This window comes from Podarcis filfolensis (genome assembly GCF_964270895.1).
Source record: "Podarcis filfolensis genome assembly, chromosome: 4".
Lineage (NCBI taxonomy): Eukaryota > Metazoa > Chordata > Lepidosauria > Squamata > Lacertidae > Podarcis > Podarcis filfolensis.
In genome coordinates, this window is record NC_139607.1 from 26,776,077 (window position 1) to 26,794,284 (window position 18,208).

Sequence of the window (18,208 nt, forward strand, 5' to 3'; positions counted from 1 at the left end):
AACTAAATTCAGAACATTAAATTCCATCCCTCACCCCCTGCTCTCATCACCCTCACTGCCCCCTCGCGCCACTCACTCTCACCCAGTGTTCTGGCGATCAGGAGAGTCATGCCACAGTGCTGGATGGGAAGGCGCTTTGGTGTGACACTGCTGACAATCACCAGAGTGAGTGTCTATTGGTCCAGTGCTTGAACCAGAGCACCAGACCAAAAAACAGAACATTCCAGGATCAAAACAGAAGACGGAATTGGCTTCTGTCATCTGCGATGTCCCAGTAGAAATGGAACAGTTGGGGGATCTGCCTGCAGTGTTGGACCTATGGCAAGAAGCTAAAAAATGAATCTTACTAAAATGTCAGGAGTGGTGTGTTATTATAGATTTTATAAATATACAAGGGGAGCCTGCAAGAAAAGAATGCATTGTGGAAGGCATTGTTGAGTCCAGCTAGTCAGGCAGCCATGCCTTCTCCCAGGACACTCCATTTCCCCCATTGCACCCAGTATTCTCATTTGGATCTTCTTGGATTAATTTTCTTTTGAACTGTCTGTTTTGGAGCATTTTCTCCATATTATTTTCAGTGCTTGAATAAACTGCTAGTATTCTGTCTGGTGAAGCAGTTGCCCAGAAATCTTCCCATAAGTTGAACTGTTCCAAGAATATAGTTAAGTAAGACAAAATAGGTTTACCTGGAAGAGGACGGGGAGATCTGTTGTCTCTCCCTGGGATATCTCTTCCAGAAGTATTCTATCCCTCCTTAAAAATTAAAAATAAAAAGGATCTGAAACCTGGGGGAGGGGAAGGAGGTGATGGTAGCTACCTTGATGATGTTGAACTCTTTCTTTCTCTGTCCTCATATCCCAGGCTGTTGAAAATGTCTGTTCTTATAAAGCATCACCTATGCTGTATAAACAGCTAAGACAAGTCTGTGAAGACCACGTGAAAGCCCAAATACTTCAGTTTAGAGAATATCCTTTTTATATACAAAAAACGCAGCTAAACAGTTATTAATAGTTTTAGTGTTCATAAAGTATACATTATGGTCTCACCAAAGTAAAAATGCTTCACAAAGAATGTAGTTGGAATCTGAAAAGTAAAGTCTTGTTTATGGTTTAGGTTTGTAGCATGTTGGCATCTTTTCACAGTGATATTGAAGTTAACAAGGCCACCTGCATTCTTAATTTCCCCAGAGTCTTGCTTAGGTCTTGCTTGATTTAGATTGTGTTCTAGAGTGGAGAATCTATTGCTGACAGTTCTTGAAGATTTGGGGTATGATTAATCATCAGTGCAATAATTTCCTTCGTTCAACTATACTAAGAATCATATATTTCCCCTCTTGGATGCTTGCAGGGAGACTCCAGATTCTTAAAGACTTGATGTGGTTGTCACTGTAAAAGTCTAGAAATTCTTCTAATCTGAAGCTTTAATTTCTTTCAGAAATGATAGCTCCAAATTCAGGCTAGAATCCCAATCTATTTTAATCTGTAGAGAGTAACCACTGATATATTGACTAAAAAAAAAAAAGATAGCTTCCCTTAACCTTTCTAGCACAGATTCTCTCGACAGTCTCCTGTTTTTAAAGAAAATAAACAGATGCTGGCAAGATCACTGCAGACAAATGGTAAGTTATATGTAGTTCATAATGCATATTTCTATTTTTATTTTTTTAAAAGTTGTATCTCGCACATTTCTTTAAGCAGTTCAAAATGATATACATCAGGAATAGGAAACCTGGTATATTTGGACTAAAAGTCCCATCCATTCCAGCCAGGATGGTCTGGGGTCTCAGGGGTGATAGGATTTGTATTCCAACAACATCTGGAGGTCTACAGGTTTCCCATCGCTAATGTATATGATTCTCATTTTTAGCCTCATAACAGTCCTATGAGGTAGGATAGACTGAGAGATGATTGTTGCCCCATGATCACCCAGTGAACTTTGTGGCTTAGTGTGGAATTTCAACCAGGACCCCCTAGTCATAGTCAATGACACTAGCTACTGTGCAACACAGTTAGCTCATAGAAGCAATTCAGGTTCACATCTGTTGCTTGACCCCATTAATAAAATTAAGGAAAATTTGTATTTGCTTGGCTCAACTCTTAGATTCTTTGTTAAATTAACTAAATGATATATGTATTTATGACTTGAAAAGGTTTTACAAAAACTGATTGAGAAAGCTGAAGCCAATTACATTCCTTTGGATATATAAACTTTGATCTTTGTAGCACTTTAGCAGCTTCTGACTGCTTGAAAAGCTATTGGTTAGCTCTTAATTCTGTTACTACAAAAACAGTTTATCACCAAGTTCCTATGAAATTAAGCATCTGCTTTTGAAAAATAGTTTGTAGCATGATTGTATGGGCAAACAAGAGTTTGGTGTTCTTTGCAAAACTGGTCATTATTTTGGTTTCTCTCTTTTTGTGTTGTGAGAGTTTGAAAGACTTTGAAGTTCACTTCAACTTCGTTTCCTAGCTGCATCCCTGCTTTTTTGCTTTTTCTTTTTCCAGAGCAAAGAGTGCTTGAGCTGCTACCTCGTTTCACAAATATGAAGTTGCATAACACATTTGAAGCTCGCTGGCTTCAAATTTAATTGCACATTGGTGCAGCTCATTAGGAACTAGCTATTTGACTATGGGGAATGTGTGAAATCCCCTTAAGTATTTGAATTACATAAAGTTGCCTTTTTCACCCAAGCAATAACGTTTTGACAAAACTGCAGGAAGTGAGTGGGTTCAAGCTTTGATGTTCCATTATGTTTTAAGTAACTTATCAAGTTTCTTGGACCAGAGATTGGCCCTTAAAAAAACAAAACTCAGTACAGCTGGCACAGACAAATCACAAGCTTTTTTGCTAACTCTCCTAAGAAAACTATTGGCTGGGAAAAGAAAAATTAATTAGGAAAATTAGAATGACTGTGTCATCACCAATTAATGCTATTTTGGATTATCTTATATATATTTTGGCTTTATATTAGCTAGAAATATTCATTTAACAAAATTTATATACTGTTTGATTATATATAAATTTTCACATTTAATGGTCATTTGGCCCTATGCATTAATGCCACCCCATATTTGATATGTTTTATGTTAAACTTTTTTAGCAGTCGTGTTCATAAAATATCAAGCTAAGATTATTAATTTTGGATTAGTAACACATTAATGTTGACTAAGATTAAGAAGTTATTGGGAATTGACTATGCAGTCACAACTGCTTCTGAACTGCTGATACTGGCTAAGATAAGCAATATTACTTCTATGCTGGCCCTATTTTACTGCTTTTCACTCCAAATTATTACAACTTTAGGAAACATATATACGTTTAAGAAAACTCCTTAAAATTCTTATTTGTTGGTGATCATATACTGTATAAATTCTTTCTTGGCTTGTAGATTCTCGTGATGAAACTTCAAGATATATTCTGAATGTATAATAACCCTAGGTATTGATGAGGATAGGAAATCAGGAAATGTGACATATATGGCAGAGGTAATGCATAAGCAAAGAAGATTAATTCTTTCTTTATGGGTTGTTTTTTTGCAGATCATGATTAGAAGCATTTTTTTGTTTTTGGACCGTACTTATGTTCTTCAGAATTCAATGCTACCTTCTATATGGTAGGTACAGTATTTAAGTAGTATGTATGTTGGTAGTGTGTGGATCTCTTATCACAGTGTTGGCCATTATGCACCTGCAGTGTGTAATGTGGATATATGGGCTGTAAAATTGCTAGTAAAACGTAAAATTGCTAGTAAAGGAGTCTTTGTACCTTTACACAGGAACTTGTGGCCCTTCATATGTTGCTGGATTGCTAATCCCACCAGCTCCAGTCAGCATGTGCAATGTTCAGGAATGATTAGAATTGCAGTCCAACATCTGGAGGGCCCTAGGTTCCACAAGCATATACTACTGTCTCTGCAAAAATAAGAATTTTAGCAGGTGATTTCTGCTCCCATTTAACTGATAACCTGCACCCTTAAAATTCTCTTAGAACTTTAATAGCTATGTAGACAGGGCTTCTGTTATGCCCCTTCTGGTTTCATAATCCTAAAACTGCAAGTAATGCATTTCTGCCAATCTAAATTTCAGCAAAAGGAATGGTTGTTACAGTGGTAACCAGTTCTCAAGCCATGCAAGCATCTATAGTTGAAATTATACTAGGAAGCAAACTCGGAGCCTTCACACTGTGGAATAGAAGCATAATATGATTTTAGGTCTATAAGAACATGTAATGTTATATAAAATCAAATTGTAATTAACCTGTTATAATTTTACAGGGATATGGGATTAGAACTTTTTAGAAGCCATATTATTAATGATAAATTAGTTCAAACAAAAACAATTGATGGAATCCTGCTGTTGATTGAACGAGAACGGAATGGTGAAGCTGTAGATAGAAGCTTGTTACGAAGTCTGTTAAGTATGCTGTCTGATTTGCAAGTAAGTATAAAAGCCAAATATGTACAATGCTACAGGCAAGTAAACAGACTCCTTTTTGTTCTGCTTTTCTGGATGGGAATGTGTAGAAAGTTGAGGCCTTCCTGTCAGTTTGCATTTCTTAGTGCAGAACGTATTGATCTGGTGTGTAGAGATCTTTCCTATTCTACTTAATTCAAGAGGGTGCTGGAAGCTTCTCTGTGTGAAATAAACAAGCAGAAGGTTCATGTTGTTTGGGTTATTCCTTCAGAGAAGCTGATTACAGCTGGTTTAAACTGGTTGCGTTATCTCTTTCTGTCAAGGTCGTGCTGACTATAAGAATAGGCCAGATGGAGCCTGGGTTTCACACTTTCTCTTTCAGTATCTTTTACTTCTGGTGTGGTGTTCTGTACATAGTATGCTTAGTGTTAAGTTTTAGACTTATTGTAAGTTTGAGTTAAGTCTGCTGTAACTGGATTTCTTCTAGACAATGCCAATCCTGAATGTACTGGATTTGTGACCATTATGCTCATTTGCCTTCAATAGTAGTAAAGCTCTGCTGGATGAAATGCCTCTGCTCTATTTTTTGGGAATCCTGCAACGTGTTTAAGTTGTTACTCTGCTAACCATACACTGGAATCTTCTCTGGATCAATATTGAGTAGACTTTCAATGACACTTTCCTCCTCCCACCCCAAACTCTCAGCAAAAGCTCACAGAAAAGAGCTGAAATTTCCAACTTGGCATGGTATTTGTAGTGGTGCTGATATGAAAAGACATACCATATCACATGACCTGCTCAATTAAGGAGCAACTTGCTTCATAATGGGCATTCCTATCATCTCATTATGCAGCGGCTAGACTGGTGACTGGGAGCAGCCGCTGAGACCATATAACAGCAGTCCTCAAAGACCTCCATAGGCTCCCAGTACATTTCTGAGCACAATTCAATGTGTTTGCGCTGACCTGTAAAACCCTAAACAGCCTTGGCCCTGTATACTTGAAGGAGCATTTCCACCCCCATCGTTCAGCCCAGATACTGAGGTCCTCCTCCAAGGATCTTCTGCTGGTTCCCTCACTGCAAGAAGCGAAGTTAGAGGGGAACCAGGCAGAGGGCCTTCTCGGAAGTGGCGCCCATCCTGTGGAATGCCTGCCCATAAGATATTAAGGAGATGAGTAATTATACAGCATTTAGGAAGGCGGCCCTGTAAATCTTTTTAAGATTTGATGTTTTACTATGTTTTTATATATGCTGGAAGTCACCCAGAGTGGCTGGGGCAGCCCAGTCAGATGGGCAGGATACAAATAATAAATTATTATTATTATTATCACTAAGGCAGTGTTTTGAGGTGGGAATGAAAGTCTTTTTGAACACAGGCAACCTCCCATTTACATGGAGGTTACGTTCCAAGGCACCCCATTCCGCCCCTTTTTGTGACTTTTTGGATCACTTCCGGGTTTGGCTCGATGCACATTTGCACGGTAGCGCACATATTGAAGCTTTCTTTAAACTAAGCATAACGTTAACCATGGTTCTGGGTTTCGACAGCACATCATACCATGAGCTCCTTCACTTGGGAGAGGTAAGGGGGGAGCATGCAAGGCTGAGAGTCGTCGTGGCTTGTTCTTCCTTAGGCATGTCACCCTAAATCATATCTTAGTGTGATTTGTGAATAACACGTTATATCCAAACCTGGAGAAACTCTGGAACAAACCAACTTCAAATAGCGTAGACTGTGCTTTCTGATCTCATACTGTTTTCTTAAACCATAGTTAAAATTAACCACAGTTTCAGATTAGAATGTAGCAGCAAACCTCAATTAGTAGAAAGAGGAAGTGAAAACTTTTGATTTTCTCTTTGTGCCCATACTGAAGGAGAATGAAAAAAGGAAATGCAATAATTTTGTAAAACTAGCTCAAGTGATATTCCTTCACTATTAGTTCCCTAATTGTAAGTAGGAATATTTCCTATGCCACAGGGTTGTTTGAAGAATGGATGAAATTAGTCTGCATCTATATTGGAACTATTTTTCTTGTAAAAACAATGTAAACATTTAAGATGTGGAATTGTTTTTAACACTTCAGTTGTTTTATGGTTGTACCTATTTTATTTGTTTTGTAACTATATTTTATTGTTGTAACCTGTCCTGGGATCTTATTGTAAATGGTGGGTAATCTAAATGAATGAATGAATGAATAAAACAGCCTGCAGTTAGAAGAAAATTGCATAGGAGCTACGTTTTATCTTTTACTGACAAATTGCTGTACAATTTAGGCACTAATCTGATAAACTACATTAATGTGTCTCTTAAATAGGTTTACAAAGATGCATTTGAACAAAGGTTTTTGGAAGATACAAATCGTTTATATACTGCAGAAGGCCAAAGATTAATGCAAGAAAGAGAGGTATGAAGTTAAACAAAATGTACTAGGAATTGTTCCCAATATGAGTTCAAATGGTTGAGTGGGAGTTGTATTTGGCAGAATTGTTCAATAACTCTATGCATATGAACAAAAAATGCATAGCAATTACCTTTTGAAACAGTTTTGTTGTTAAATATATGCTGTATATATAAACATGGGATTTTTGTATATTTGAGGGATTACAGGCAAAGGAAAGCAGTAAAATAGCATAAAAATTATTATATAAAGAGCTAATAATCTGGCTTCCACGTGACTGTGTTTGAGAACTTAGCTGTTTCCAATTCCATGCAAAGAAAATCTCACCTCGGTATATAGAGAGACATTTCTAAATATTTATTTATTTACAAATATTTATAAATGTGATTCTGAAGTTGTGTACAAAATTTATAAAACATGCAGTATTTTGTACCTCTCGTAAGAGAAGCTGAAGTAATCATGAATGTGAGTACTGAGATAGCATGGCTGAAGGCAAAAACCTCTCCAGAGAGAGGCTTCTTGTTGACATCATGGATGCCAGGTCAAGGTCAGCCGTGCTGTCCACAGCCTGCTTCTGCTGCAAACTTGCAGAGCTACCGTATTTTTCGCACCATAGGGCGCACCTAGTTTTGGGAGGCGGAAAACAAAAAATTATTCTGAACCCCAGAAGCCAGAACAGCAAGAGGGATCTGGCTTCTGGGATACCGTGTGGCTGTTCTGGCTTCTGGGGTAACCACGCCAAGCCTCCTCAGGGCAGCGGGATGAAGGCTCCCCCTGCCCAAAGAGGCTGCGCAGGGCTAAAGCAGAAGCCAGGACAGACGCGTCGCTGAAGGGGCACTGCGCCTTCTCTCTCTCTGCGCAGCGCCCCTCCTTCACAGGAGAGGTGCTGCGCAGAGAGGGAGAAGGTGCAGCGCCCTTCAGCGAAGCTGGAGAAGGAACAGAAGGAGACCCTTCTGTTCCTCCTCCGGCTTCCAGGACAGGCGCCTCGCCGCGAAGCCAAGGAGCCTGCATTCGCTCCATAGGACGCACACACATTTCCCTTTCATTTTTGGAGGGGAAAAAGTGCGTCCTATAGAGCGAAAAATACGGTATTTTTCTGAGAATTCAACCCTGCAGATGTGTCTGGACTGAAAGCAGTGTGTGCATTTCTGGATTGTTCCTACTGCTGTAAAAATATTAATATCTCCTCAATTCTCTCTTTTGGAGGGGTGGGGTGAGTATCTGGCAGGTTAGATTAAAACTGCCATTTGTGTATTTTGAGAATCCTTGCTGCAATAATTGCTTTTGGTTCATAGAAAAAGGACTGAAATCACAATGAATAGCAGTTTTACTTTCTCTTGTTATTACTGCCTGCCTGTTGTGATCGAAAGCTGGGGTGCGATAAAAGAATTACGACAAATAAATGAGCAGAGCCATCAATGCATATAGTTATCTATATGATTACATGAGCATATGGTCATGCTGTTTTACTCTTTAGTAACTTTTAGACACTGCTTGTCCTTTTGTAGAACAAAATTCCCTTCGATATATCTTTTTTTTTTATTTGACAGGTCCCAGAATACCTTCACCATGTTAACAAACGTTTAGAAGAAGAAGCAGATCGAGTAGTGACATATTTAGACCACAGCACACAGTGAGTACCTCTTACCTTTTTTCTTTAATACAAGGTTTCTGTTTGCTTTAAAAGTTGGTTGTATAGAAAACTGTACAACACTCTTTATATCTAAAGGGGTAGTGGTGACACCTTTTATAAATTATATTTAAATTATGTTCTTGAAATTATGCTCTTGAAATAGAAGCAAAAGGTATTTGGGTAAGCTTAGCAATGTTTGGAGTTTTGGAATTCTGTCTATTACATAACACTCAATTTAGATTATCTGTTCATTAATAATTAACTTTAATGATAACATCTGTAATTGTAGTTACAGATAGGGGAAGAGCTGTAGCTTAGTAGTAGTGTCTGCTTCCATGCATGGCATCTCCAGGATGGGAGAGAGAACCTTGTCTAAAATCTTAGGCAACTGCTGCCAGTCATTGTAGACAATACTAAGTTAGATGGACCTATGTCTGACAGTGTAAGGCAGCTCTGTGTGTTCCTAATTATCACCTGGTTTTGTTCTGAAAGTTACAAGAGGAGCTTTGGCTTACTGCAGCTGCAAGATAACATTTTGCTTTTTGCAATGCAAGTCTGAATTACACCTCCTTGTGTTTTTCAAATGAGGAATGTGAACAATTTGGTTGCAGCACCAGTTCCGGGGAGCTAGTTAGGGCAGTAAATATAATGCAGCCGAATATGGGGAGCCGTCAGCACCAGTGGAAAAGCATCAAGGTAGCAAGCAAGTTAGAAAGCTGTTTACCCTGGCCTCCTTACTGTGTTGTCAGGCTATTCCCGCACCACTTTTCAACTCCAGAAATCTGAAGCTCCATAGTAAATTACTCAGTAAACAACAGTAACAAGTATACAGGTAGAAAGCCAGCAGAGATTTGACTTATACACTGTATTGTACCAAATGTCACATGTAGAACTATATACCTGTTGGCAGGAATTGTGTTTGTGTGCTTGGTGCAATCAATGCATTCCTGGCACCCATGGGACAAGTTTATTCCCTAGAGGCCAACCAAGGTGGCTGCTCTAGACAAGCTGAGAGGTTAATAGATAAGGCCTTTGGGAACATCTGGCAGTGGCAGATTTTAAAGAACCAGGGTGGCTGCACCTCCGCTATCATGGAAGATGAGCGTCTTTGGCATGGAAGATGGGCTTGTGGGCTTCCCACAGACATCTGATTGCCCACTGTGAGAACTGGATGCTAGACTAGATGGGCTTTTGTTCTGATGCAGAAGGACTCTTCTTACGTTTGTGTATCCTTTTTGACTTTCCCCAAGATCTTTATTAATGAATGCTCATTACTGAAGCGTTGTATATCATCATTTCTTTTCATACTTAATTTGCTGGTCTGATTACTGTCAGTATGGCAGTGAAATGGGGCCAACTATAAATAAGGTACTGGTTTCTGCATACTTGAGAGTTATTCAGAAGTATACTCGTTTGTAAATTTCACAGAAAAAAGAAAACACAGCTGCTATCTTTGCTCAGTGGCTTCTAGAGCCTATGGAATGTTGAAGGTGTAATTTGGTCAAGGATTGACCTGCTTGAACTCCTAAAATCTTTTAGAAGCTTGAGATAGGGATTACAACTGATGTGCATCTCTCCTCTCTGCACTGCATGGGCAGTTTTCTGGAAGGAGGAAAGGAAAAAAGGACACACACACACACCCTCGTTTTTTATTTAGAAACTCTTCTATTACTTTACAACAATAATGTGTTCAGGTTTGAGCCTGGTATCCTGAACCTGAGCCCTTTAACACAGTAAAGGAAGGTTTCAGGAACATGGGACAGGGGAAAAGAAATACTTGCTATCCTGAAACTTTTCCTCTTCATAAATAATAGTAGGCTAGAGTGCTCCTGTAGGGAGCCAAGAATATACTGGGGATAAACTAACGTTCTGTAGCATATTGGAGTTCTCTGATGGTTCCCTCTCATGGTGAAGCAGAGCGCCATTATTACTAGTAGGGCAGCAAAATGGGGCCGCCCACAGACAAGGCAAATCTGCAGGTATTCAAGAAAAAGTACACAGGTGAAAAGAGAACTCCACAGCATAATTCAGGTGTAAGCCCTTGATGTGGCAGATGTCCACTTGTTGTCCTTCAACCTGCTGGACAGTTAATCTAGATTCTGTACACACTTTTCATGGGTGCTTTAAGTAGACAGCATAACACCACCTACAGAACTTTATAGTTATCCTGCTAAGTTCTATATATGTTTAGGATTAATACATAACAGTCAGTGCCTTCTTTCTCCTATTTAAGTTTCTCCTTTTGATTAGTGTAAAGATCACGTTGATGATTCTACATCAAGAATGGCTGGGTTGTTAACTGAATACTTTTGTTCTGCTATACTGTCCCTCTGTGTATGTAGTTAAACATAGAGTTGGTGAACCTAAGATTTGTATTTTACCTACAATTGTATGCGCAACCAAGAGTATACACTTGCACACCTTTTGAAGGCTCTTCCTCCTAAATTGTACAGGTATTCATAGATTCTTTTTCTTGCCTTAAACAGGAAGCCACTCATTGCTTGTGTGGAGAGGCAGCTTTTAGGAGAGCACTTATCAGCTGTTTTGCAAAAAGGTACTTTTTCTAATTAGCTTTTTTTTTATAAGCTGCATAATCTGCTCGCATTTTATGGGAAACTGAAAACAGATTGTACAGCTGCCTCTTTGGCCTGGGAAAAGCCACTGGAACAAACAAGTATTCTTAAAATACGATGGCCAATACACATTCCCACACACAACTGGCAACAAATAATGTAAGCAAAGCCATTTCAGAGCAATAAAAGTTAAGGGATATGTATAAATTTTCATAAAATTGTTCATAAAACTGGCTAACATTGTATGTGAAGGAATTGCCAGGAATGCTGGGTCACGGATAGTTCTCTGAAAACTGCTTATTTAATCGCAGACCTCTATAACTGACAGAGCTCTTTCTTGGTGCTATAGCAATAACAGGCCTGTATTTTTCCATGAACTAAAATCCTCTGAAATATTTTAAATTCAACAGGCTGATAGTTTTGTTAGGACAAGCTGTTGCAAATCTAGCCCATTAGAATTCCACAGCCAATCCATTTCGATATAGTATCTTAAAAATCTCTGTATATGAGAGACAGAAACTCAGTTTGTATATAAAGCACTTGTCAATCATATATTCTTTACAGGGAGGGAAAGTTGCATTGTTTGCAACCACCATAATGTCTAGTTGCTGTTGCTTTAAACTCACAGAAAGTTCTGTTCCATTTTCTAACAATACCACCTTATTTAACGTGTTAATGATTCTCGTTTTAAGGACTTGATAATTTGCTTGATGAAAACAGAATATCAGATCTCACCCAGATGTGCCAGCTTTTCAGCCGTGTGAAAACCGGACAACAGCTCCTATTGCAGCACTGGAGTGAATACATCAAGGTATTTAGAAACATGCTGTTTTGTTGAACTTTTTTTTAAAAAGTCAAAAATGATTTGCTTGATCTAGATTCTGAGTAACTTAGAATTTCAACCAATTCATAATAAATCCCCTTTTTATTGAATAAACAAAAAGATTGATCAGATACTGAAAGCAAGGCAACTCCTTGAGAAAGTGAAACTTTGCTTCATTTCAGTTTTCTCTACTGTTCAGCAGCAGTCCTATCGAAGTTGAATATGTTAGTGTACTTTGCATGTGGAAAAATATACCACAGGATAAGAAGAAAAAATCCTTCTTTGAACCATGGCTACTATATTTTGCAGTATTTGCAGTAATCCACTTACCATATTTTTCGCCCTATAGGACGCACTTTTTCCCCTCCAAAAATGAAGGGGAAATGTGTGTGCGTCCTATGGGGCGAATGCAGGCTTTCGCTGAAGCCTGGAGAGCGAGAGGGGTCGGTGTGCACCGACACCTCTCGCTCTACAGGCTTCGCGGACCTATCCGCAAGCAGCGGGAGCGCTCCCGCTGCTTGCGGAGAGTTGCCTGCATGCTGAAGCCTGCGCGCGCTGAGCTCAGCGCGTCCAGGCTTCACGGACCTCTCAGCAAGCAGCGGGAGCCAGCGCTGGGCTCCCACGGCTTGCAGAGAGCTGCCTGTTTGGGGGCTGGGGTCGGGGGAAGCTCGGGTCTCCCCCGCCCCAGCCCCGCGCCTGGGGGGGAAAATATTTTTTCCCCTTTATTTCCCCCCAAAAAAACTAGGTGCGCCTTATGGGACGGTGCGTCCTATAGGGCGAAAAATACGGTATAAGCAACAAACAGTTTGTGTGGCAGCCACCTACTTCTAGAAGTGCTATTACTGCCTGCAATCCATCCTCAGGAAGGCCACATTTGCATATTGAGAGGGAATACAAAAGAACCATGGGAGTAGTAAGCACAATTTTTCTTTTAGAAAATTGTATTTCTGGTGTTTGGAGTGTGGTTTAGCTTCGCAAAGAAGATCTGCCTGAGGAAAACCTAAACCACCTCATATTTATAAAGAACCTAGGAGTGGTAGAATTCTTTGAGGGCTTTCTCCTGATTGGTAGCTAGAATCACAGAGGCTGAATTCACAGATATTAAAAGACCAGAAGAATTACCAGGTTGAGAAGTGGATCACTCATTATGGAAGGCTAAAGCTGACAGTATGTTACCTCTGAATTTATGTTGTCAGCTTAACGTAGTGATTATTTAGGAGAAAGAAAAATTAAGTGGTGGGATAAGGATGGTGGGGTTTTTTTTGTTTTTTGTTTTGTATAATTACATTGCTATCTATTATCTTTAAGTCTGCAGTATTTTAGCATTGAGACATGCTGTCTAAACCACTGAGCCTCTTGGGCTCGCCCATCATAAGGTTGGCAGTTCTAATTTGTGTGGCGGGATGAGCTCCCGTTGCTTTGGCCCAGCTCCTGCCAACCTAGCAGTTCGAAAGCATACCAGCACGAGTAGATAAACATGTACCATTGTGCTGGCAAGGTAAACGGCGTTTCCATGCACTCTGGCACTTGTTACGGTGTTCTGTGCTCCAGAAGCAGTTTAGTCATGCTGGTCACATGACCTGGAAAAGCTGTCTGCCGACAAAGGTCGTATCTCTCAACCTGAAAGTGGAGATGAGCGCAGCACCCCATAGTCAAATTTGACAGGACTTAACTGTCAGGGGTCCTTTATCTTTTACCTTACCATTTTAGAATTAAAGAAATAAACAAAATGTTCAAAAATATTCTCAATTCAATAGTGGCTTGAGGTCTAAGACTGGAAACTTTTGAGAGCAATGTAACAAAAACCATCTTTGACCAATATTATTTTAATTGCTATCACTCCTCCTAACAGCAAACTGGTGGTGATTGCTGCTGGTGACAGGCAAAGCTGAGCCACCGAGAAATAAGAGGGAAGTGTTAGCAGGCTTGGAGGAACCCCAAAATTTGCAGACATACAAGAGCTATTTTTTAAAATGGGAACCTTCCAGCCTCTTTCCAGGATTGACCATACACAGTAGCCACAGAATATTTAGTGTCAGGAAAGAAAAATGAAAAGTGTGTGTTGTGTGTATATGTAATGCCTTGCTTGAGCTCCTTACATTTTAGTATCCCATAGGTGGATACTATAGAAGCACTTCAGCTAGGAAATGAGGTATACTGCAGCATGTTGTCATATAGCAATTCTTATTAATCAACAGCAGAATTATTAGATGTTCTGAATATTTAAGCTGCATTTGCCTAAAATGATGTGTCCCCTGTGTATATTTCCCTTCTCATACATGACTTACAAAGACTTCACAGTCTGGGAGTGTTGCTATTTTTTAAAGTTTCTTTTGCAGTTAAAGGTATGTTTAGAAGCCGCACCCCCCCAACACACCACAGCGTACTATTTTTCTGAATGTTCCCTAAACATATTTTGCCTTTTCATATTATATAGCAATGATCTGTGGCTGTATTCAGACATGCTGTGTGGCCACGAGGAGGCAATAAAATACTTCAGTTTCCAGTTTAGAGTAATCTTGGTTTAACATGTTATCTGACTCTCTGGACAATGGTTAATCTTGGCTATGGTTAGTGGAAGCAAACTAGCTTCATAGTTAAGCTAAGCACAGTTTTTTTGGGATTTGGATAGCCCTAGCAAATTGCAGTTAAATCAGAAACTGAAGCACAAGCTTCCAAACTCTTTCCTGTGGTTATGCTAAGGAAGTGGGGTTGGGGGGAATATGCAAGACTGCCAGAAGAGAAGACTTGTTCTTGTATTACTAAACTATAGTTTTGTATTGTGCCTAAACTAGTACTGTACAAAAAGATTTTCTGTGTCAATTAGCATCACATGCTGGAAAAACACTTAATAAGTGTCTATTTTTTTTAAAAAAAATGTAGTGCGATTTTCATGTTTTGGTGTTTTTAATGTTTCAGGTGCATTAAAGCAACTGTGATTTAAATGATTTTATTATCAGTGTAAATGGTGGGGGAATATTAGGAAATAAGAGAGGTAAGTACTATTGACTCGTTTGATCAAAAGTGTTTGTTTTGCAGAACTATGGGACAACAATAGTGGTAAACCCTGAAAAAGACAAGGATATGGTGCAAGAGCTGCTAGATTTTAAGGACAAAGTGGATCATATAATAGAAGTGTGTTTTCAGAAAAATGAGAAATGTATAAACTTGATGAAAGAATCTTTTGAAACGTTTATCAACAAGAGACCAAATAAACCAGCAGAACTTATAGGTATAACTATCTTTCTGCAAAAATATTGTTTCTAAAACTTATACTGTCTAGGATTAAGTTGCTAAATATGCCAGTGTCCAGCAGTACAATATCTATTCCATGAAAATATTTGCTTGTGTGTGTATTCTGATAAGGATGTTGCCTGCATTCTTAAGAGACATGATTGTTTCCTCTCCTTGTGCATCTTTGCTTTTTTTTTATTCTGACGTGACTGCGGTGCCATTTGCTCAGAAAACTGCATGGAAATTAGAGTGCTGTTACAACATAGTTTTATTTAAGGAAGCTCCAAAAGAGGCAGAGTTAACTTTGGTTGTGTTGCTTATTATTGGGGTGATCTGATGAAAGAGAGAAGCTAGGGCTATCTAAAGCAGTGGTCTTTCCTAAGGCCTCCAAAGTAAAGGCCTCAGGGGTCCAAAGCAAACACACCCAAACACATGCGCACGTCCAAAGAACACAAACCATAAAGCAGAGATGATTCATCCATGTGTTGCTGGACTCCAAATCCCATCAGCTTCAGCCAGCATGGCTAGTGGTGATGAGAGTTGAAGTCGACATCAGGAGAGCCACAGATTTCCTATCCCTGCCGTAGAAGTTGTGCCATTGTCCTCTAACATGGGGGGGGGACCACAGCCGCCTTAATATTGATTGGAAGTGGGACATAGAAGGTCTGGTTAAATTCTGGATTTGGCATGAGTTTGTATTCCCAAAAGCAGTGGATATAACAACAGGTAAAATTCTGGGAAGAGAGAGTTCAATGGGGAGTAGGCATGCAGACACTTCCTCCAGTATCTCTAACACCAGTGCTCTTGCAGTCCTTATCACATGCGGAATGGATTTTTTGGGCGGGGGGGGGGGCAGGAGATAAAATTCAAAAGTTTTAATGTTTAACCAGTTTCCCTTTTTGAAATAAATATGATCTAATTCTGATTTTACTCTTACTTTTATTTACCCTGCTATTTGGTAATATACTCTTGATTGGCTAACTAGCTTGGGTTAGTTGGGTGGGTGAAGTCTGTGGATGACCTCCATTCTGCAGTTTGATGTGGATGTTAAATAGCATCTGCTGAGTAGCAGGTTCCTGCTTTCTTTAATTGACCCTCGAGGCAGGAGCAGAACAACTGAAAAACTATCCCTGCAGTCCTTAACCTGGCTATCCTACTGCAGAAGTCTTGTGGGACATAGACTTCAGCTGATAAGCTTTTGTAATTTGGCCACATCCTGCATTTATTTATTTTCTTACTTAATCATGAACATTTTAAACCTGCCCCTTATCAACAAGCAGTCGCAGGTCAGAGTACAATAAAACAAGTTAAACATAATGGTTACATAAAAAGTGAATCACAGGGCAGATGAAAGCCATTGACAACCAAACAACATTAAAACAGCAGTAGAAGCAAACACAGACTACATAGCTGACTTTCCCCAAAGAATCCTGGAAACTAGTTTTTAAGGATGTTGGGAATTATATCTCTGTGAAGCATAAAGTACAGTTTCTAGGATTCTTTGGAGGAAGTAATGTGTTTTAAATGTTTACCATCTGCTCAGCATATGCCTGTTCAAACAAGTGTGTTTTTAGCTGCCTGCCAAAGATTCAACAGAGATGGTGCCAGTTATATATTTAGCATTTACACAACCAGGGTGTCACCATAGAGAAGGCCCTCTCCTGAGTTACCATCTAACAAATCTCATTTAGCTGCCCTACCGTCAAAAGAACCTGCACTTATTTTGCAGCTGCTGTTAGTTTCTGCATAAAGCATTCAGAAGGAAACTGTTGTGTCACAATTTATATCTAGATTGAGATCTGTGTAGAAATCTCTTAAGAGCTCTGTAATAAGGAGTGGAAAATTCTATTATTTGCTTTATTATGTGCACACCCTGCGCTTTCCCACGGGTTCAGGGATTTTGCATGGCTTATAAGAACTTCATTAGTATATTTAAAAACAGCTTGGTGCTATCTATATCAAGGGGCTTTTGGATCTGCTTTTACAGTGACTGCCTCTAACAACCATGAGTAAGGAAAGGGAGTGAAAGAATGAGTCCTCACCTTTTAATTCTTCCTTTTCATTCATTCTGCTTCTAATTGGAAGAGATGGTCTTTTTATCTTCAGATTCATGGTGTAATCCTGGGGGCTTTTTTTGGCTATCAAGCCATTGGAAATATTTTAAGCCATTACAATAGCTTAGAGTAAAAAATTAAAGAAGTTTAGGTCTTTCATGTAGTATGTTAATGTTGAAAAATTCCCTAACTTAATAAGTAGTGCGTAAATATATTAGTGCTTTTTATATAAATATTGAAGCTTTACAAAAATTCAGATTACATGGGTGGGTGGGTGGGTGTATACATATTCCACTGTACAGTAAAGAAAGGTACAGAAAGAGGAAATACTATTTCATAGTTTTGGTGAATGTGGGCATATTTTAAATTTCCCTCTTTTTAAATTTCTCTCTTTCACACTCTCTTCATCAGTTCCCCATATCTGCCAGTTTACTGCCTCTGTTCACTACTATTTTAATTTTATCACGGCACCTAACCTGTAATATTTTTAACTGGTTTTCCTGCTTCACACTGAACGCTTCAGATTTTTGTTCTCAATTCTGCTACTTGTATTATTATTATTATTATTATTATTATTACTTTTATTATTACTTGCCTCTCTGATAATATCATTCTTATTATCACTATCACTGGCTTTCTGTAGATTTGTATATTAATTTCAAACTGTTTATTTTTACTGTTAATTTTTAGCTTTGTCTTCATCATCATCATCATCATCACCATAGTTCTACTATCTCTGCCACTCTTTGCCCATAAGTTTCCCTTCTCATATTTCCCTCCTCTGAGTCTGGCACGGATTTGGATTTTTTAAAACCCTGTAAATATTGCAGTTTTATGCACAGACCGGATTAATCTCACTGAAGTCAATGAAATGCAAGCAGCCTACTTGTTTGCAGCATTATAACAGGAAAACAGCCACTGCTTCTTTTTTTGGCTTTTCCTTCATTTTTTGTGTCATATTTTTATTAGACTATACGTTTTTGGCATTGAGTGGTTTCTTTCAACTTTTATAAAACTCGTAGTGTAGTTTTAGATGTGTTAAAACTAATATGTGGAAACCAAGTGATCCTTCCCCCCCCC

General features: G+C 39.0%; 1 protein-coding gene across 1 annotated transcript in view; it reads left to right on the forward strand.

Annotated features, from left to right (window-relative positions):
• Nucleotides 1-18,208, forward strand: part of CUL4A (cullin 4A) — a 32,224-nt gene that overhangs the window by 3,987 nt on the left and 10,029 nt on the right. The window contains exons 3-11 of the mRNA XM_083611176.1: nt 862-967; nt 1,551-1,618; nt 3,540-3,613; nt 4,274-4,436; nt 6,728-6,817; nt 8,362-8,444; nt 10,931-10,998; nt 11,710-11,828; nt 14,880-15,072. Coding sequence (XP_083467302.1) covers nt 862-967; nt 1,551-1,618; nt 3,540-3,613; nt 4,274-4,436; nt 6,728-6,817; nt 8,362-8,444; nt 10,931-10,998; nt 11,710-11,828; nt 14,880-15,072 — 964 coding nt within the window. The remainder of the gene's footprint in view (nt 1-861; nt 968-1,550; nt 1,619-3,539; nt 3,614-4,273; nt 4,437-6,727; nt 6,818-8,361; nt 8,445-10,930; nt 10,999-11,709; nt 11,829-14,879; nt 15,073-18,208) is intronic.